Source organism: Sturnira hondurensis, unplaced genomic scaffold (assembly GCF_014824575.4).
Source record: "Sturnira hondurensis isolate 20B ecotype Veracruz unplaced genomic scaffold, ASM1482457v3 Scaffold0024124, whole genome shotgun sequence".
In the NCBI taxonomy this organism is placed as follows: Eukaryota; Metazoa; Chordata; class Mammalia; order Chiroptera; family Phyllostomidae; genus Sturnira; species Sturnira hondurensis.
The window spans coordinates 46,552-66,584 of record NW_028096755.1 but is presented as its reverse complement, the minus strand read 5'-3'; the positions used below and the strand labels follow the sequence as shown (position 1 = coordinate 66,584).

General features: G+C 56.1%; 2 protein-coding genes across 4 annotated transcripts; one reads left to right on the top strand and one right to left on the bottom strand.

Moving 5' to 3' along the window:
• Positions 1–46: 46 nt before the first annotated feature.
• On the bottom strand, positions 47–5,530 carry ZNF784 (zinc finger protein 784). 3 transcript variants are annotated; one of them, XR_005065333.1, is made up of 3 exons: positions 5,426–5,530; positions 2,998–4,206; positions 47–59 (listed from the first exon to the last, which is right to left on the bottom strand). XR_005065333.1 is itself a non-coding variant. In XM_037038069.1 (2 exons), exons 1-2 carry the CDS (start codon positions 5,501–5,503, stop codon positions 3,313–3,315), a joined length of 972 nt encoding a protein of 323 aa, XP_036893964.1. In that variant the 5' UTR covers positions 5,504–5,530; the 3' UTR covers positions 2,395–3,312. The 3 variants fall into 3 exon arrangements, 2 of the variants coding, with proteins under 2 accessions (XP_036893964.1, XP_036893965.1); XM_037038069.1 differs by lacking the exon at positions 47–59 and having other exon boundaries at positions 2,395–4,206; XM_037038070.1 differs by lacking the exons at positions 47–59; positions 5,426–5,530 and adding an exon at positions 5,338–5,361 and having other exon boundaries at positions 2,395–4,206.
• A 5,182-nt stretch (positions 5,531–10,712) lies between these two features.
• ZNF580 (zinc finger protein 580) lies at positions 10,713–20,009 on the top strand. Its single transcript, XM_037038131.1, has 3 exons — positions 10,713–10,880; positions 17,695–18,012; positions 19,065–20,009. Exons 1-3 carry the CDS (start codon positions 10,713–10,715, stop codon positions 19,593–19,595), a joined length of 1,017 nt encoding a protein of 338 aa, XP_036894026.1. The 3' UTR covers positions 19,596–20,009.
• The last annotated feature ends 24 nt before the right edge of the window (positions 20,010–20,033 follow it).

The following is a 20,033-nucleotide window of genomic DNA, read 5'->3' as shown; positions in this document are numbered from 1 at the left end:
TCCACTGAGCTGTCCCCTTCCAGACTTGCCCCTTCCCGGCCGCAGGTCAGACTCTGCCCCTCCTGACCAGCTGCCCCCTCCGTTCTTCGGAACTTCAGACAGACTAGCCTCCTCTGAGGCCCACATTGTACAAGACACAAGGCTGAATCACTCCCAAACTAGACTCCTCTGGCCCTCCTCTCATCCTGTCTGACACTAAACTTGATCCTCCGTTCGACCCTTCTTTGTAACCCCCGTCAGTCCCCCGCCCCAGCAGCATTCTTTCCTGACGAGCTTCGGTGGAGATGGGCGTGAACCGCCCTTCCCCTGTGGGGTCCGGCTGGACGGTGGGATGCGACTGGAGCAGGGAGGGCACAAGGGGGCCTGGGTGCTCTTTCGGATTGTGGGGGGTGGGGCGGGGGGCGGACGCGGCTTGTACAGAGCAGAGACAATAAACCTATCACCAGGGTGACGGAGTCCCTCACACCCCGGGGGAGGGGATTAAGTGCTGGCAATCGGAAGGGTGAGGATACTTGTTTCCCTGGGATTTCGATTTCTCCACATTCTCTGCCTTTCCTCATCCCCGTGCCGCTCAGCCCCGGTATTTCTGAGGAATCACTGCATCCGAGATGGGTAAGTCTTTTCTTGGGAGCGGACAACGTGCCCAGACTCCTCCCCCTTCAAGGTGCCACGTGCATCTATTCCCTGCCAACATTTCCCGAAGTCTGCCAGCCTCTTTGCTGAGCTCTGGGAAACATGAACTGGACATGCTCCCGGCCCCCACGTGAGATGGAAGAGCCGTCCTGGTCTGCCACTGCGCGTTGTGGCTCCGTGTGGACTCATGGTTCTGATATAGATTGCTCCTTGCGCCTGTCCTTTCAGGATAACTTTGGGCCGTTCCAGAAGCCCAGTCACAGCCCTCGCTTGTGTTCCCAGAACAGTGATATATGCCCTGTGACCTGTGGTGGTATCCCATTTGTCAGAAGCAGCAGCTGAGGTCCCGGAGAACGGTCTCCAAAGCCGCCTGGAGCTGGGGGGGTGTCCAGGCTAGAGCTGGGACTGCACTCCGATGTGCCTGTGTGAAGCTTAAACACCAAACCGGGTCAGGGCCCTGCCTGGGTGGGCCTGGTTTGACTCCCCACAGGAAGGCGGCCACCCAGTGTGGGCCCCACCTCTAGTGCTGAAGACCCCAGGTGCCAGTGTGCTGGGGCTCAAAGCCGCATGGGTGTGGTGCACCACACCGTCAAAAACCGGCTGAGGGAGCCCAGAGGAGTCGCCTTATCAGATGGGGGCCCAACCAGCTTTCTGCAGGAGAAAGCGATTCCCGAGTGGTGACGTAAGGCCAGTTGAAGTGGGCACAGGGTTCCGGGTGGAGGGCTCAGTGTATCTCGCTACACCTAGCAACTCTTCAGAGTGTAGAGCTTGGGGTGTGGAAGGCTGGATCCTGAGGGGCTTTGAATTACAAACAGTGGAGCCTGGATGACCCCAGAGGGTGGAACCTGGGTCCATGCCCCTGACACATTTTGAATAGCCCACCTTTTTTTTTTCTTTTTAAGTTCGACATGGAAGCCAACGTTTGAAAATCAAAACATTTAGTATAAGACTATTGTAACTTCAGTAATTCGGATACTCCAGCAACCCCGCCGCCTTTCTCCTGAGCTCAGTAGCCATTCAGATGGGGGGCACACTCTCCAGTCTGTCCCCAGTCCCCACGGCACCCCAAATCCCAACTCAGAGTCCATGTCGGTCTCTGTCTTTTCACTGTGAACCTGCCACCTTCCTCACTTAATTCACACTGCTACCCAGCTCCAACTTGCAGGCGTCCACGTTTGTGATTCCTTCTCAAAGCCCATGAGCTGTGGGTTAGTGGTGAGGCTGGGGGCCTGGGTTTCTGACACATGCATGTAGCTGTGGGGGCAGGCCCCGGAGGCTGGGCTGCTGTGTGATTATCGCGGTGTACAGCCTTGTGGGCTTGGTCTACAAGTGGTTAGGTGTGTTCAGGTTCCAAAGACATTTCACTGGCTCAGTATGGGGGAACTGACAAGTGACTAGATTAAACAGATGAAGGATGCACTTAGCTCAGGTACCAGGAGATAAGGAAATGGGGGTATCTCTTTGGGAGGAAGAGTTCTGTTCATGGTGTGACTTGCCTTTGGGGCACCTCCTGGGGAGTGCTGGGTGAGCCCCCCCAACAGGCATGCTGGTCACAAGAGTCCTTTACTCAGCCACTCCCGGTCCCCACGTCTGTAGTTGAGTCACATGCCATTTCTGAACAGCCAGGTGCTGCCCATCCCTGTCTAACGAGGTTCGGGGAAAGGTTTGCTGTAAGGCACTGTTGGTGGCAACACTCCAGTGTGGCCCCTCAGCCCCCATCCCACAGGGCAGCCACCCAAACACCAGACTGACATAGAGAAGCCCTTCAGAAAGTCCTTTAATAGGAACGGAGCTGCAGGCTTCCCACCTCCAGCTCTCAAATCCTCCCCTTGCCCCCACTCTCAGAGCACACCCACCACACCTGGCCACCCACTGACCCTTTCTTGGGGTAATCTGGGGCCAGGCAGGACACTGTTTGCTCTAGTTCGGGAGTGGAGGAGATTAGAGAAACCTGAGGCTGTTCTTGTAGGCGTGGGGCTGTGAGACAACCGTGAGGACGGGACGTTGGGTGGCTGTCTGCTGTCTGCATTCTCAGTTGCCTCAGAACGAGGAGGCAGGTCTCGTGGGTTGAGGAGGGACCACCATGGGAACGGGGGAGCAGCTCTCCCAGCTGAGATCCTTATGGCCAGCCGGGCTTACACTGCGGAGGCCCAAGTGTTCTGGGCTGTGACCTGGGGGGCCTATGGCTTTGAGGTGGTGGGACTCGAGTCTCTGCGGAGGACCTGGCTGGCATCTTCTATCTGAGGGTGGGTGGGAAGGTCTCTGAAGTTCAGTGCAACCCAGTGAGGTAGGCAGATTTCACCCCAGCCTACTCTAGGCCCCAAGACACTTCAGGGTTCAGCTGATGAAGCGCTGCCCAGGGACAGTGTGGGGCACGGGCTCTGTTGTGACACACTGCGTCCTGCACAAGGATGACCCAGGGCAGGCAGACGGGAAGGACGCCCAGCCTATGTTCCTCCCATTTGGCTGGGCGTCCACCGGGCTGGGCCTGCGCCTTTCTCCGAGTCTCTGCGCTGCCATGAGCGCTTGTGGGAGCCCTGACTCTGGCTGTCCAGCTGCTCTCCCACTTGCCGCTCATGATGTCATCTCTCCCCCAGTCTCCCCTCTTTGGTGACCTGCCTCCTTGTCCCACCCAACCCCTCCCCTGAAACCTGCCGCTTACCACCCCCGTTAACCAGCCTACTGGTCGATCTCACCCTTCGCAGTCGCTCTGTCCCCACACCCCTCTTCTCGAGTGTTTCCCACCCCACATCCACTCCCCGGCCCTTCTGTCTCCGCCGCCTGCTGGCTCCCAGAGTCCCTGAGCCCAGGCCCGGGGCCATGGAAGTGGGTGCGCTGGTGCTTGCGGAAGTTGGAGGAGTTGTTGAAAGTGCGGTCGCAGAGCGCGCAGCGGAAGGGGCGCTCGCCTGTGTGGATGCGGGCGTGGCCGCTCAGCACCGAGGACTGCGTGAAGCCCTTGCCGCAGACGCCGCAGTGGTAGGGCCGCTCGCCCGTATGCACTCGCTCATGGTCGCGCATGTCCGAGGAGCGGCGGAATGGCTTGGCGCAGAATCTGCAGGCGAAGGGCTTCCCCACAGCCGCGCCCGCCGCTGCCGCCGCCATCACCACCTCTGACCGCTCCGGGGGCACCCCGGGCTCCTGTCCCCGAGCCACGCCCGCCACCTCTGAGGGCCTCTGAGAGGCCCCGGGCTCCACCCCATGCCGGTGCTGGTGCCGCAGCAGGGGCGCCAGAGCCTTGAAGGCCCGGGGGCAGAGGGGGCAGCGGTAAGGGCGCTCTCCGGTGTGCAGGCTGTAGTGGGCGCGGAGGCTGGCGGGGCCCGGGCAGCTGTGGCCACACACGTGGCACCGGCTTGGGTCCGCCCCCTGCCCGCCGCCCTCAGCCCCCGCCAGGTGGCCATGTTCGTGGAACAGCAGCTCCGAGACCAGCCGGAAGGCGGCCGGGCACAAGGCACAGTGAAAAGAACCTGGCTCCGGGGGCTCGCATACCAGCGTGGTGTCTGTCACCTTCACCACCTGGATCTCAATGAGGTCGGTCGGGGGTGTGGCGGGGCTGCTGTCATCAGGCACCAGCACCTGGGGAAGGGGGCGGGGGAGAAAAGAGGAACCTGAGGACCCTGCCTCAAGGCCTCCCCAACACGCTCCCACTTACTTAAAACCTCCACCCCTCTGTAGCATCCCGGGCCCCCTCGATTTCAGGACCTGCTCTGCCCCCATCAAGGCTTCCCCTCCTGTGCAGAATATATCACCAGCCAAGTCTCCTCCACTCCAGTTAAAAGCCAGTCATTTCTTGCCGTGACAATGGAAAAAGCCCCATGAAAGAGCCTCTGTTCTTAGCCTGGTCCTTATAACCAGCCTCGCCAAAGCTGCCCAAAAGACCTTTTGAAAATGGAAATCCGATCAAGTCATTTTCCCACTCAAAACGCTTCTGTGGCTCCAATGGCACTTAAAGATCCAAAGCCGTCAATAGTAATATCCATCGCGACTGGCTCCTGCTTGTCTCCCTGACCCCAGAGTAAATATAAGCCGGTCCACAGCTGACTGCTCTCGTCTAAATTTAGCTCCTCCACCCCCACTCCAGCGCTCCGTCTTTATTTCCTTTCTAGAACACAACACAATAAATCTCCTTAATGCCTTTCTCCCTTGCTAGACTCAAGCGTCAGGGGGGCACAGTCCTCATCTGCCTCATTCACCTACTCATCTACTTAGCACAGGCAAAGAGGACTCGGTAAATGTTTGTTGAATGAATGACTGTCCTCACTCCCGTCCCGAGTTCCTGAGAAACCTGGGAGTGGTCCCAAAAATCACCAGAAGTAGCTGTTTCTCCCCCCTAAAATCCTCCCTTGGGTAATCCAGACTCTTCGATCTGACCCTTACGGAATCATACCCCCCACCCCAACGTGGGTGCTTCGTAACGCCCCCTAACTCTTTGTCTTTCAAGACCACCTTCCCTATCCTTCCAGCCAACTTCACTAGCCACTCAGGGTCCCTCGGAGGCACCGCCCCTTCGGAGGCTCCGCCCCCTAATTAGAAAAACTCAACCCTGGACCCATCCGTTGTCCAGGCGGTCGCTTCTTACGCCCCGCCTCTCTAAGCCCCGCCCCTCAACCCCGTAGGCTCCTTCTCAGAGCACGCCCCTCGCTCACCCCCCCCAACCCCAGGAACCCCGCCTCCAGGCCGGAGCTCTAAATGCCTCCCCCGCCCAACCTTCATAGGCCACGGCCCTGCCCCGCCACTTGCCCTGCAGCCTCCTCCCATCCCAGGCCCCCGGCCCAGGCCCCTTCCTTGTTCGCACCAGGTCCGGCGGCTCTGGGGAGCGCGGCTCCGAGGCCGTTGAGCTCGGAGTCTGGGGCTCCGGGCGCTCGGCTGCCATCTTGTGCCCAGGCCCCGCCCCCAGGGCCCGTGGTCGCTCTGGAAGGGGCGGGGCTAGAGTGCGTAAGAGCCGCCGCGCAGGCGCACTGGAGAGTGGGCGGGGTTCCCAAGTAGCCTGCGCTATCTCAACCCCTGAGGCCTTTGCCTTTCCTTCCAAATCACCTGTCACCTAACCTCCCTTCCAAGGAGACAGCTTGCGCGGAGCGCTAGCGGGCTGCGAACTAACTCGAATGGCTGTCTTTTCACCCACATTAATAGACTCTAGCTGTCAGTTGACACTCGCCAGAATTTAATAACCTTTGTTTTGTGTTCACACTGCATGTTTTTGTCGTCACCTGCTCTGCGTGGTTTTGGGTAACGCAGTAAAGCAAAGTTTACGAACGGGAGGATTCTTAAATCTGTTTACAGAAAGATGTTCTGCAGACAGTCTTGTGTGTTCACCAACCCAAAGTCAAATCTCCCTCTTCCTCTGTATATCTTTATTTTGCTACATATATGAAATGATATGATATTGGTCATAGTCTCCAGTGTTTCATGGGCCCTGGTAGTTCTGCTTTCATGGGTTTTTTATTTCCAAAAATATCTTTAAAATAATATTTCATGGCTGAGTTGGTATAATAATGAACCTACGCTAGGCTGGATTATATTCTTTTTTCCTTCTGAATTCAAAATTAAATTTTTTCGAGGACCTCTAAAAGTGTTATTGGTCCTGTATGTTTCTGATGTGGGCATTGCAGTGTGTGTGTGTGTGTGTGTGTGTGTGTGTGTAGCAATTGCTAATCTTAACTGCTCCAAATTGTCCCCACTCTCACCCAGAGAACGACTTCCACAGGTGAGGAGCCTCAGAAGCTTAAACTTCATTAGCTTCATGGAGCTCCGATCAGTTTGACACACTAGTAAGAGCTTCTCTTTCGAAATCTAATCTCTATCTACACAACATGTTTTAGTGAGGCGAAAGGTGTTCTACCTGCCTCTAAATTTCAGTCTTCTAATCCTGTTATCCCTGTCTTCTTCCTCCAGGTGCTCTGGCGGATGAGGCATTTTCATACATATTCTGGTCTTTGTCGCCCCCACGAGGTCTAGGAGAGTTCCTCCTTGCAGCATGTATTCAATAAAAATACGATTTCTCTGTCGCCTCTAAGGGGAAGGAAGGCAGGAACGACTTCGATCCCATTCGCTTCCTCTTTTGTAGCCCCAGAAGTTGGCATAGAGGAGACACTTAAGTATTTGTTACATTTGGAATGACTAAGATTCAGGTCAGAGGAACTAAAGGCTCTTGGAACGGTTCCTTCGAGAGTGTGTTTCCGGCCGACCGGCTTTCACATGAACACCTTCCATCTCCCTGGGGATCGGAGCCCCACAACCCAGAAGGTGCGGCTCCAGCGCCTCCCAGGTTATAGAAGGAACAGTCCACGTAGTGTATTAGTGACACTGGTCTTGTAAACCCGAAAAGAGAATTTTCCCATAGCCTCAAGGAGAAGGCCTGAGACCCTCCTTCAACACCCAAAGCTGAAATTCTGCTTAAACTACTTCTTGACTCGCCTCCTTCGGAGCAGAATCTGCGCGGCCGCCCCGCATTCCGCACGGACGGAAAGGGTCTTGCCCGGGACAGGCGTCGCAGAGCGTGAGGTGAAAGGTCTGCCGGAGAGTTTGGGGCATCCTGGGGGGTTGGGAAAAGACTGGAGCCGACTGACCGGGCGGAGGGGGAGGGGACCAGGGGGAGGACCGAGGAGGTTCGTGTCGGAAGAGCCCTCGGGAACACAGCACGGGCTAAACCGGGGAGGCCGTGCCCCTTAGAGGGGCACGGTGAGAGGCGGGAGGTGTTGGAGTGCGTCGAATACAGGCTGTCCGAGGTGACTGACATCGGGAGGACGAAAACACTTGGTTGGTGTCACAGGACAAGCCTGAAAGGAAGAGATCTCGGTGTTGGGGAGATGAAGACACTCAGGGACTCTGGGGAGACCTTAGAAGAGACGAGGGTTACCGTGATGGGATGGAACAGAGATGCAGGGAAGAGAAAACGCGCTAGGGCTCTGAAAGAGGAGATGGAGGGCAGTATAGTAAAGAAACATATGTGTCCCACAGATGCTGGGGGTGTGTAGGAAGACCCTCAGCGCACCCCACAAGAATTGGTTGATGGATGCAAGATGCCTGGGCAAATCCTTGAAAGTGTGGGGCAGTAGTGAATTAAAAAGATCTAGAGTTTGGGCACAGGCAGGGCCAGTGGAAAATCCCCCAGCTGCCTGGAGAGATGAGGAGTTTAAGGAGTAGAGAGTTGGGGATGACGTAGCTAAGCAAAGATGGGGTGGGGGGTGCAGGCAGGCCCTGTGGTCGCCTCAACCCTTAGCTTTCCTCTTCCCACCTTCAGTCAATGCAACCTTCCTTCCCTTAGTTCCTGCTTTCGTTTCAGGAATAACCATGAGTTCATCCTCCAGAACTGCAGATTTTCCCACTCCCAGCAACTATCTTCCCCCGAGTTAGCCCCTCATCCTCCCTGTGGGCCTTAGGTTCATCTCCTGCCCACATCGAAGGCCAGTACCTGCCCATTGCCCTCAGGAGTATATGGTACAGGTACACATATGTGGAGAGGGCAACCAGAATTTCAGTGGTGCTGGTTCCACCGGTTTATAGCTGCCCTTAGTGCTTACAGGTCTTTCAGAATGCCTTAAAAAAAAGATTTTATTAATTTATTTTAGACAGGAAAGAGAGGGAGAGAAACCTCAATGTGTGGCTGCCTCTCAGGTGCCCACCCACCTAGGTACCTGGCCTGCAACCCAGGCATGTGTCGTGACTGGGAATCGAACTGGCAACCCTTTGGTTTGCAGGCTGGTGCTCAATCCACTGAGCCACACCAGCCAGAGCCCAGAATGCTTTTCTCTCAAGGCCCATGGCCCTTTCACCTAGACATCTGGTGCTCCGCCTGTGACAAGGCCTTCAGGCAGTCCAGCAGCCTTTGCCAGCATGGGCTCATTCACCGGGCTTCCTGTCCCTGTTCCTCTGCCCTGGTGGCTTGGGATTACAGGGGAGCTGGCTCGGCACGTCCTGGTGTTCAGGGGAGACTGAGTCTGTTGCTGAGGTGGGCGCGAAACCGATGGCTTTAGCCAGCTGTCTGGGAAATTTCCCCAGGTCTCCACCTGGGAAAATTCCAGCTAGGGAAGTGTCAGGTGAAGAACTGGGCTCTGGTACTCTAATGGACAAGGCTGTAACCATTTTCTGGGCCGTGCTACCCAAGACTGAGTGCTCTCCGACGGTAGGGCGTGCCAGAAGTCTACACACAGGTGGCAGGGGAGCGGGAGAAAGATGGTCTCACTGCCTAGGGCGATCGCCTGTCTCCTTGTTCCCTTTAGTCTCACCCAAAAGGCCAGGGCCCCGGGGTTTAACTCTGCACTGTGTGTTCTTTGTGACTGGGGTGTTCACTGTCTGGCCGCAGTAACCTGTCAGTGGAAAGGGGAATGCATGATCTCCCTGTGAGCAGCCAGATGGTAGTGTGACTTGCCAAACTGCGNTAATGGACAAGGCTGTAACCGTTTTCTGGGCCGTGCTACCCAAGACTGAGTGCTCTCCGACGGTAGGGCGTGCCAGAAGTCTACACACAGGTGGCAGGGGAGCGGGAGAAAGATGGTCTCACTTCCTAGGGCGATCGCCTGTCTCCTTGTTCCCTTTAGTCTCACCCAAAAGGCCAGGGCCCCGGGGTTTAACTCTGCACTGTGTGTTCTTTGTGACTGGGGTGTTCACTGTCTGGCCGCAGTAACCTGTCAGTGGAAAGGGGAATGCATGATCTCCCTGTGAGCAGCCAGATGGTAGTGTGACTTGCCAAACTGCGACAACATCTATTTTCTTGCCTGTTTTTTGTTCCTCCCGGGTTGCCCGTTTTGTCCTCACTATGCCCCCAGGTTCAGGCGGTCACTTGTGTATTGACCACCATGGGGTGCTCTCCACATATCCTATGGCTGGAGAAGCAGCACAGGGTGGTGCAAAGGCAGGTGGGCCAGCCTCCACCAGGCCTTACAGATCTGCAGGACTCACACAGCCAGCACTGCGTCTCACACTCGGAACTCTGGACCTAAGTGTGTGGCTCCCGTGGAAAGCTGGTAAGGTGCTCCAGCACCCCTTCCACCTCTGCCCACTCCTGACCTTGCCAGGAGTTGGCCCATTTACCCTGGTGTGTCCATCAGGGAGGGGCTTCCTGGCTGGCTATGGAGGCCCAGGCCAGAGGTTCTGGTGCACCCTTGACCAGATTATCATTTCCTTCCTGCACTCCAGCCCTGAGGAGGGATCAGCATCTTACTAGTCGGCCCTGACTAGCTGTGTGACCCAGGGCCGGTGGCTACCCCTCTCTGGGCTTGGTGTATGAGAATGATACTTGACTCTTGTTTTCTTGTTATGCATTACGTCTCAAAGTCTGGGTTTCCTCAGTTGTCCCACGGACTTCATAATTCTCGCTGTTTTTGCTCCGCAGCAACAAACAACTCACCAGCCCTTTATGGTTTCAGTTCCCATTTGAAGCTACCTTATTTTCTTTTTCTAAAGTCTTCCTAGTGTGTAGTCTTATTTATGATAGACTGGGTCCTAGAGCCTGGAAGAATAAAATGTCACTTTTCGGAAAAAAGCCACCCCTGTCTTCTCTCTCTGCGGCTATCACGTCCCAGTAACTTTATAGACGGGTTGCTTTGGTTTTTCCCCCGTTGAAGCCCGGAACCACTGTTTGTGGTGTTTATTTCCCGCCGGGGCAGATTCCTGGGACCCCACCTGGCCGCTATGGCGGCAGGAGTGGAATCCGAGATTTGACTGCCCGGCTACATCACCACCGCGCAGGGCCGCCCCCTGAGTTATTTCCCAGCGCGTTCGGACTGGAGAGGTCTGGGCGAACCAGCGAGCTGTGTGCAGTGCCGGGAGGGATATGCTTGAACCATAGAGACCCGGGGTAGAGAGGCCTTAAGCTTTGGGGCGGGGTCCCAGGGTTTGACAGGTGGGGCGCACGAGTCTCGAGTCTCGGGATGCGGAATGGAGAAGGCCTGAGCTGCTGAGTTTGGGGAAGAACTTCACTTACCCCCTGCCGTCCTTCAAACTCAGGGTCCCAGAGTTGACCTTGTCCCTGATTCTTTTGGAGGCCATGGGCCCCCCGCCCTTCTTGGGGCTTTTGCCCCTGAACTGGCCCCCTCCTCTTCCTCCACCTCTGCCTATGGACCTGGTGTTCCCTGTCTGTGCACATGGAGGAGGTACCCTGGCCGGAGCCCGAGCTCCCCAGGGCCCTCACTTGTCCCCAGTATCTGCAGGACTTCAAGAGCGTACTGACCCCGGGGAGCCCCTGCATCTACCACTCAGAGCTCCCGCACACCGACTGCGGCCAAGCCTTCGAGCGCCCCAGCCGGTCACAGGTATCGCTTCCTACACCAGCCCCGTTGGAGCCGACTGGCGCCTGCCCGCTGTGTCCTGGCAAACTTTGCAGGAGGCACGGAGCTCGCTGGACACATCCTGGACTGCTAGGCTGGAAGGGCTTTTCTGGGTGTTGGGGAGGTCCCAGGGGCTCCACAAAATCTTGTTTCTTGCACCGAGACTAGAGGCCGAGGCCTCACTGCTTGCTGTGAGATCTGAGCCAAGGGCCTGTGCCACGTCCGATGCTAACCAGGTCAGCTGACACAGTCACGGCCTGGGGATGCCACGTCCAATGCTAACCAGGTCGGCTGACACAGTCACGGCTTGGGGATGCCGCGTCCAGAGCTAACCAGGTCGGCTGACACAGTCACGGCTTGGGGACAAAGGCTTCACAGAAGCATTTTCTAGCTATGTCGGTTGACACAGTCACGACTTGGAGATGACGGCTTCACAGAAGCGTTTTCCAGCAGGACGGACGTGGCATTAGTGGATATATGGTGTTGCTTTTATTCTCACTGTTTCTTAGTATTCTAACCTTTACACTTCTGATAATTTGGAATCTCCTAGAATTAATGACCACTCTCAGAGAAAAAACAACAGTTGGCTCAAGTCCTAAGCAATATCACCCTGGCTGATTTAAGGCATTGTACTTTACTTATTTGTTCCTGTGAAAGCCACCCAAGAAAGAACAGTTCAGGGAAAAATATGTATTCCCACAGAACTGCCTCATAGAATAGCAAAAACCCCTTTAGAAAATAGCCCCTGATTGTTAAAGAGTTGTTAGAGTAACAGCCCCTCCTTTACCTTGAATAGGAATATATATCAATTATAATTAGACAGGCATAAAAACAGAAGAAGCTGGTTAGCCATTACAAACTAAGCACTTAGAAACAACTACCAAGGAGTCAGAGTCCTCAGTATACAAAAAACATTTTAGACAGCAAGATAGATAGCTAAGTTAGATATTACCAAGGCTTATTGTGTATTTCCTAACCTCTGCTCGGTCTAGCGTACCTGTTGCCAATGACAATTTCTGAGAACTTTAATAAACAATAAGACATTTAAACTGTATACATAGAACTATTTCAAATTGTCTGATTAATGGTTTTCCTGGTCAAAATAACTTTTGTTTAACATAACTGAAACTATGGGAACTTTCGTACTTTTCCTGGTTACCTTTGTATTGATTTTTTCTGCTTAACTGACCATGCTGTACACCTGTAAAAGTTAATCTATGCCAAAAATGAGAATATAAAAAATCAGCTTGTACTTGCAATAAACGGAACAGTGCTTCACCTGCCTCTGAGCTGTGTAGTTGCCTGTGACCCAGCGCCGACGCCTACTCTCCCCTGAGGACCCTCAGATGGGCTGCGGCTGGACCGCGGCAGGCCTGCCTGTCTGGGCCTCAGGTTCCTCATTCCCGAAATAGGGGATGTTTTGCCCCCAGCCACCTGGACCAGGGTGAGAGACAGGACAGGCCCTCTGACTGCCCGTTTCTAGCCTGGGGTCGGTCGGTCACCGTCCCACTGTGGCGCCCGGTCCCCCAGCCTGTCAGCTGGGGCAGAGCTCCCGTTCCCCGTGCACAGAGTGAACGGAGACGCGGGTATTCCAGGTGAACGACACACGTCTGACTCTGCGTTGCTCCATCACTTCCTTGTAGCAGCTCATGGTGCTTGCTGAGATGCACTCAAACAAATGTCTGTTAGTTTTTATTATTTTTAAATTGCTGGGGTACGGGCTGGAACCCAAACGACGTAGGACTCTCTGTTTTGTGAGTGGGCGTTCCTGGCCACAGTCCTTTCCTAGGGGCACCTTCCTTTGCTCTGGAGGTCGGAGCCGTCCGGAACCTCTTCCCTGCAACCATTTCTGGACCCAAAAGTTGGCAGCATCCAGGTCTGGAGGTGGAGCCAGGGCTCAGGGGATGGGTAGGTGCAGCACAGGGGGCACTTGTAAAGAATTTTTAAAATTTATTTATTTTAAGACATCTTTAGCCCTGGCTAGTGTAGCTCAGTAGATTGAACGTGGGCCTGTGAACCAAAGGATCAAGGTTCGATTCCCAGTCAGGACACATGCCTGGGTTGCAGGCCAGTTCCCAGCAGGGCACGCATGAGAGGCAACCATACATTGATATTTCCCTCCCTCTCTCCTTCCTTTCCCCTCTAAAAGATAAATAAATAAAATCTAAAAAAAAAAAAAAGACACTTTTTAAAAAAGATTTTATCTGTTTGTTTTTAGACAGAGGGCAAAGGAGAGAGACATCAATGTGTGGTTGCCTCACACGCCCCCACTGGAGACCTGGCCTGCAACCCACGCATGTACCCTGACTGGGAATCGAACCAGCGATCCTTTGGTTTGTAGGCCCCCGCTTAATACACTGAGCCACACCAGCCAGGGCAACAGGTGGCATTTTTAGAGTCTTGCCTAGCTGAGCAGTAAGGACTGGGTGTGACGTGAGGGACTTGAGGTGTGCTGGTCTCAGGGGCGGTGGGTCTTGCTGACTGAGAAGCCCAGTGAAGGAGGGTTGAGGAGACCCGGGCTGGGTGTAGAGAGGAGGGTGGGAAGCCTGGCAAGTGGACTACTTGGACTTAAGTTGACCCAGAGGCACAGGGATTGTTGGATGGTAACATGAGTTGGTGTAGGGTGAACAGTGGACATTGAGAAGAGGGTGGTCTAGGAAAGGTGCCTGAAGGAGGCAGGGCTCAGACTGTGGGCTGGGGAGAGCTGGAAGTGAGGGGGCTGGAGTGGGGGGCGCCAGGCTTGAGTACCGTCCCTGACAAGCCTCTTGCACTGCCTGAGGCTCAGCGCTGTGCCCGCCTTCCTGGATGTGAACGTGCTGTCTGCACCGACCGACGTTCAGGGGACCTGAGTAACCAGTCAGTCTCAGGGGAGTCTGGGAATAGACTGCTGAAGATGAACAGAGGCCAAAATCTGGGGCCTGAACGGAGAAGTCAGAATGGCTCACCGTGGCTGCCTGATTAGGGTGGGTGAGGCGAGGGGCAAGAATGGTGGCCGGGACTGAGGGGAGAGGCCTCGGATGCCCGGCCAGGGGGTTCTACCTGTAGGCAGAGCTGTGGGCGTGTCCTGAGCAGAGGAGGTGTTCGGTCCTTCCTGAGCTGGTGGACAGGTGAGTGTGCCAGAGAGGAGATACCTGGCCGGTTTGGGCGTCAGGGCACGCAGGCTTCCGGAAGGCTGGGGAGGAGCCTGCCCACAGAGCAAGGGGAAGAGATCCCAGGCAGAGGAAAATACATAAGCCTTTGCACCTAGAGCCCAAGTTCAAGGTCTAGTCCAGACTGTGAGATTCTGGCTGTAGGTGGAGCACAGGAGTGAGAGGTAAGGGAAAGAGGCTGGGCTGCCTCATCCCAGGTGAAGGAATTTGGGAACTTGGTCCTGAGGGCACCAGGGGTGATGACAAGGTTTTGAATGGTGCAGAAGGTCCACCCGACACAGCTGTGAGAAGAGTGTCACGTCAGTGTGGGAGGGGACTGGGGGACAGAGACCAACCAGAAGGCAGGTACTGGGGCCCAGGCACAAGGGGAAGAGGCCAGAGCTGGGGCTCGGGGCTGAGGCATACAGCTCAGAACATTTCACGACGAGGAAGTGGACAGAACCTGGTGCCTGCTTGGCCTTGGGGAGGAGGGAGTGTGAGGCCATTTGAGATTCCAGGCTCGTGTGGATGGTAGGGCCTCATCATGATCATGTCCTGGGGGAGAAGTTATTTATTTTGGTGGGGGCGGGTCATAGATGATGCTGCACTTTTGGAGGGAGTGGTTGCATTCATTCCTTCATCCATTCACTCATCCTGCAGCCAGAGCCCCTACCCTCTCCCAAGCCTTCGTCAGGTCCTGAGGATACCGTGGTCACGGGGACGGGCTGGGCCCTGCCTTCGTGGAGGGCTGGGAACGCAGACAGTGAAACAGCAAATCCCTCTGTGAGCAAGGGCACCATGGACGGCAACACGGGATACAGAGGAAGTAAACAAACCGACGTGACAGAGCTCTGCCTCCTTGACCTTGCACAGGACCCGCGAAGCCTCCGTGACGAAGCGGCGCTTGAGAATGAGCGGCCAGGAAGGATCTGTCCGTGGGAAGGGCACAGTGCACACAAAGGCTCTGGAGGGCCTGGGGGTAGTGAAGTGGTGGGGGGCCCAGCCCACACAGGGCCTGAGGGCTTCCCGGGCTTCCTCTAAATGCAGGGAGGAGGGTTTTAAATCAGGAAATGACAACTTTAAAAAAAATGCCGCAACATTGACACAGAGAAAGAGGTGGGGGGACACAGAGAGACGGGAGGGTGGCTGTTGCCATAAATCAGGGTTTGCTATTGGGTGGCAGCAGCTGAGGCTTAGGGGAGAGGTGTGAGGTGCTTGGAAACAGTGGTCACCTGACCTCTCCAGGCTTCCTCCTCATCTGGAAGCGCCTGCCTCATGGACCTGCTCTGAGGATATGGTGCATTCAGCAATAGCCAGGGCGCAGTACGTGGGTCATTGTCACCATTTCTGGGGCTGGGGTGGGGACATGGGTGAGCAGGAGACTAAGTCTGGGTGGTGGCCTACAACTGTACACCAGGAGCAACGTTAAGCCCTGGGGCACACTGGGCGCTCTGTGTTGTCACAGAAGGGGAAGGGGGGTTGGGAGGGTGCCCGCCAGGGGACCAGCACTGGTTGGCCACGCTGCTCGGCCTCTCGCATGGCACACGGCAGCCCCCACCACAGAGAATGTCAGTGGTGCTGAGGCCGAGAAGCCCTGGTGTGACCAGAAGGCGGCACTGCCCCTTTAAGTCGGGCATGTCCCCACCTCCACGAGGGTGCTGTCCAGCAGAAGTAGAAGGTGAGCCACACTAAAACCAGTGCAAAGGAACAGGCGACACTGATTTTGATAACACTCTGTACTTAATCCAACATGTCCAAGATCCTATTGTTTTAAAGATTTTATTTATTTTGAGGGAGAAGGGAAAGAAGGGAGGAGAGGGAAAGAAACATCGATATGGGAGAGATACATTGATCGGTTGCCTCTCGAATGCCCCTAACCGGGACCAGGCCTGCAACCCTGCAACCCGACTGGGAATAGACCTGGTTACCGTCAGGATGGGCAGGGTAGGACAAAATGGCAGCTGAACTACAACCCGGAAAAGATGGCTGACGTCAAACCAGGGAGTCGAAGTGGCGGGCTTTGCCTAAACGGATATCCGCACAGCAACCCCAGCCCCAGGAGAACCACCAATGATATATTGCCGCTTTGTTAAAAGGGGACCAATCCCCAGCTCCCAGGAAGAGAGCCAACCAATATAACCCCCCCCCCAACCCCCCGCCACATTCCCTGCTTGGGCGTGGCTTCTTCGGCCCCCACTTTGCGGACCAGAGAAGCTCGCTTGGGTGCGCAAACCCCAATAAAGCTCTATACTGTCTAGCTTTGTGGCTGATTGGCATTTCTTCCTCCGTGGAGCCTAAGAAAACCTTTCAGTGACTTTTCGGTTCTCAGGCCCACACTCCATCCATTGAGCCACACCAGCCGGTGCCAAAGTCCTATTGTTTAAATAGTAAATCAATATAAAAGTCATTCATGAAATTGGTTACACCCTTCTTTTACTACAAGGGCCTGGGAATCTTTTGGATGCCCTTTTCGCCCCTCGGAAGTGAATTACTGCAGTCCCAAAAGGTAAGCTGTCAGAGCCACTTGTGTCTTTTTCGATTTAAATTAAGATGAATTAAAAATTCTGCCCTGGCGGGTCTAGCTCAGTGGAATGAGCGTGGGCCTGCGAACCAAAGAATCACGGTTCGATTCCCAGTCGGGGCACATCCTAGCAGGGGACGCGCACAAGAGGCAACCATACATTGATATTTCTCTCCCTCTCTCCTTCCCTTCCCCTCTAAAGATAAATAAAATCTTTTAAAAAATTCTTATCCTCAGCTCACTAGTCACTACGGCGTGCAAAAAAACAAACAAACAACAACAACAACAAAAAACAGCCCATAAAACAAAACAGCCACGTGGCTAGTGGCTGCCCCATTGGACAGCGTGCAGATCCCAGACCACTTCCATCATCGCATAAAGTTCTTTTGACAGCTCTCCAGGATGCAGTTCTGGCCACCTTTTGGGGCCCGGAACTGGATCCAACAATAAGGCCTCCATTCCCCTCGGCGCTCCCAGCTGATCCTACCCCCAGATACTGCTGTAGCGCCGTCTCTCCCGCCCTGCCTTGGGACGGTGGTCCCCGACGTTCGCCCTGCCGTGTGCTGTGCGCTCCGGCTGGCGTCACTATCGGCTCCTGGAGCTTCAAGTTTACGAACTGGAGGTAGCTGGAGAACGAACTGGGGGCGCCCCGAGTGCAGTCCTCGCTTGCACCTACAATGCCACCCGATCGCACTCCACACTGAAGTCCTTCGCGGGCGCCGCTTCTCTGCCTCGGTTTCCCCCTCAACCCACTACGCTTTGGTGGGTACCAGCAAGATAGGGCTGCTGCTCCTTGGGCCTCAAGCTTCCCTGTCCAGCAGCATGTTACCCGTCCTTCTCCTGTCTATCCAGCTTTGTCTGACCTTCTCTGGGCCTCGGTTTCTCCGTTTGCCGGGCCGGAGAACCCTGGCTGTGCCACGTCAGAATCAACGGCCAGCCTCTGGACCTCGGTCTCGCCATTTGCCCCGCGGACGGATCCGTCCCTCCGGTTCTGGACACTGTGGGGCAGAGAACGCAGGCGGGACCTCCAGTGGAAACATAACAAGCTGGGCGCGCCTATTCCTTGGGGGATTTCGGGAAGACTTACCGCGCCCAGCCCCAGTTTATAAATTGATCACTCACTGTGACGGTCCTACTCCGGTCCTGCTGAGAGGGGAGCGGAGGTGGGCTGTGTGGTTCCCGCGCACTCCTACCCTGGGTGCTCAAAAAAGGCCGTCAGTTAGAAGGGCCCGTCCAGGAACAGCGGAACCTTTGTGGTAGCGCGCGCGTTTCTGGCCGGCGCCCTTTCCCAGGGACGCAGCCGTCCTTCGCGCCCCCGCTCCCGCACCCCCCGCGCTCGCGTCCGGGGCGCCGCCGGCCCGGAGCTCCCGGAAGTCTCGCTCCTGCTGCTGCCGGCATTCGCGAGGGGAAGCCCGGGCCGCCCGGGACCTCGGCCCGCTCCTCAGGACCCGAGAGGCTGCCGCACCGGGTAGGGGGCCGAGACAGAGGGAGGAGGGGGCCGCGAGGCCGGGCAGGGAGGGGGAGGGGTCGGCGCTCCTGGGTGGGGGTGGGGCTGGGAGGGGATGAGGGGCAATGGGACCCCATGGTGCAGCGGGGAAGGAGTTGGAAGGCCCTGCTGTGTATAGCGGGACGAGGACCAGAGAAATAAAGATGTCAGCTGCGCACAGAGGGGCGGGCCAAGGGGGCTTGGGAAAGATAGTTTGGGAAAAGGATTCCGGAGGCCCTGGTGTGTGCGACCGGAAGGGGGAGGGGAAAAAAGTGAAGATGGCAGTGGCTTCTGTGTGAGCGACCCTTAAGTGGGGGATGGGAGATTCAAGAGCCGCAGGGTACTTAGAAAGCAGGCCGCTGAGGGTCTTGGGGACGTAGATACAAAGTGCCTACGGTGGGTGGGGGAGTGGGGTGAGAATGTGGGGACCACGAGGTGCTAAGGGTGGGAACAGGCTAGAGGAGCCGTACTGAAAAGTGGGGAATTGGGTTAGTGGGGCTCTGGGGATGTACCTGGAGAGGAATTTGAGAGGACGCGAGTGTCCCGATGTATGGGGAGGACTTACAGCGCACCTGGTGGGGGTAGAGATCCAGGAGGGCCTGGGAAGCAGAGAAAGGGTCGCTGCGTGGTCCTGGGGGAGGATGTAACCTGAAGTGGGGCTGGGAAGCAGAGGAAGCAAGCGACCCTTCAGAAAACTTCCGAAGGACCCGGGCCCGATCTAAAAACCGAATAGATGTAAAGGTGGGGAAATAGATGTGGGTGTTGATTGGCTGTTGTGAGGAAGTGGCAGGATGATGCTGTATGGTGGGGTCTGGGGCTGGGAGGAGGGTGCAGCAGGAAGGGCGGGTTAGGGCCCAGGTATGCTCGGTTGGAGGCGACCCAAGGCGTTTTGGAACCCGAGCGATCTGTCCTGGAGTCAGAGGTGCTTTTTTTGTAGGGAGACAAGTTAGTGGTGCAGAGGAGTAGCACTGAGAAGGGGCACGCTTTCCTCAGAAGTAGCAATGTTGATTTCGTTCCCTCCTTGCCTCTCCCAGTTACTGCTCCAGATGCTGCTGCTGCCCCCGCGGCCCCCTCACCCTCCGTCCTCTCCGGAGCCCATGGACCCACCGTCCCCCAAGGCTCCCCCTTTCCCCAAGACGGAAGGGCCTTCCTCCACTCCTTCCTCGGTGGCGGGGCCCCGACCTCCACTGCTGGACCGACACCTGCTCATCGACGCCAACGGGGTCCCCTACACATACACGGTGCCGCCGCCTGAGGAGGAGCCCCGGCCCCCGCCCCCGCGAGTGTCACCCCCACCAGAGCCCAGCCCTCGAAAGGGCTACAGTTGCCCGGAGTGCGCTCGTGTCTTTGCCAGTCCTCTGCGGCTGCAGAGCCACCGCGTGTCGCACTCGGACCTCAAGCCCTTCACTTGCGGTGCCTGCGGCAAGGCTTTCAAGCGCTCTAGCCACTTGTCCCGGCACCGCGCCACGCACCGCGCCCGCGCCGGCCCACCACACACCTGCCCACTCTGCCCACGCCGCTTCCAGGACGCGGCAGAGCTGGCGCAGCATATGCGCCTCCACTAAGTCCAGACCTGGCCCTGGGCCTCGGTGTCCGGCCCACACAGCGGCACGACCACACACACTGCCCGACCCTGCTGAGGCTACCGCCTTACCCCAGGCCTCAGTTTTCCTATCTAACCAAAGGGAGAACCGTCATTCCTTCATTCATTCCCTACCTTTCTCCCTAGTTGTGTGATGTAGATCAAATCGTTGACCCTCCCTGGGCCAGGGAACCAATCGCATCTGGGTTCTAGCCCAGCTGTGCTGTGAGCGCCTTTGCAAATGACTTAACCTCTGTGAGCCCTGGTTTTCTGCTCCGAAGTGGTGAAAGGTCGTCCGCGTAGATTTGACAAAAGCACGGGCACAGCTCCTTTCTGTACCTTCCCTGTCCACCTATGCCCCTCATCCTTTGCTCAATAAACATTCCACACTTCACTTTGGGGGCTTTTTTTTTTTTTTTTT

Bases quoted from the DNA above. Each gene is read 5' to 3' on its own strand.
- ZNF784 (XM_037038069.1), bottom strand. From the start codon at position 5,503: ATGGCAGCCGAGCGCCCGGAGCCCCAGACTCCGAGCTCAACGGCCTCG. The intron at 4,207-5,425 runs GTGCGAACAAGG...CCCCTTCCCCAG, and splicing joins CCCCAGAGCCGCCGGACCTG to GTGCTGGTGCCTGATGACAG.
- ZNF580 (XM_037038131.1), top strand. From the start codon at position 10,713: ATGGAGGAGGTACCCTGGCCGGAGCCCGAGCTCCCCAGGGCCCTCACT. The intron at 10,881-17,694 runs GTATCGCTTCCT...CGGTCCTGCTGA, and splicing joins AGCGCCCCAGCCGGTCACAG to GAGGGGAGCGGAGGTGGGCT. The intron at 18,013-19,064 runs GTAGGGGGCCGA...TGCCTCTCCCAG, and splicing joins CCGAGAGGCTGCCGCACCGG to TTACTGCTCCAGATGCTGCT.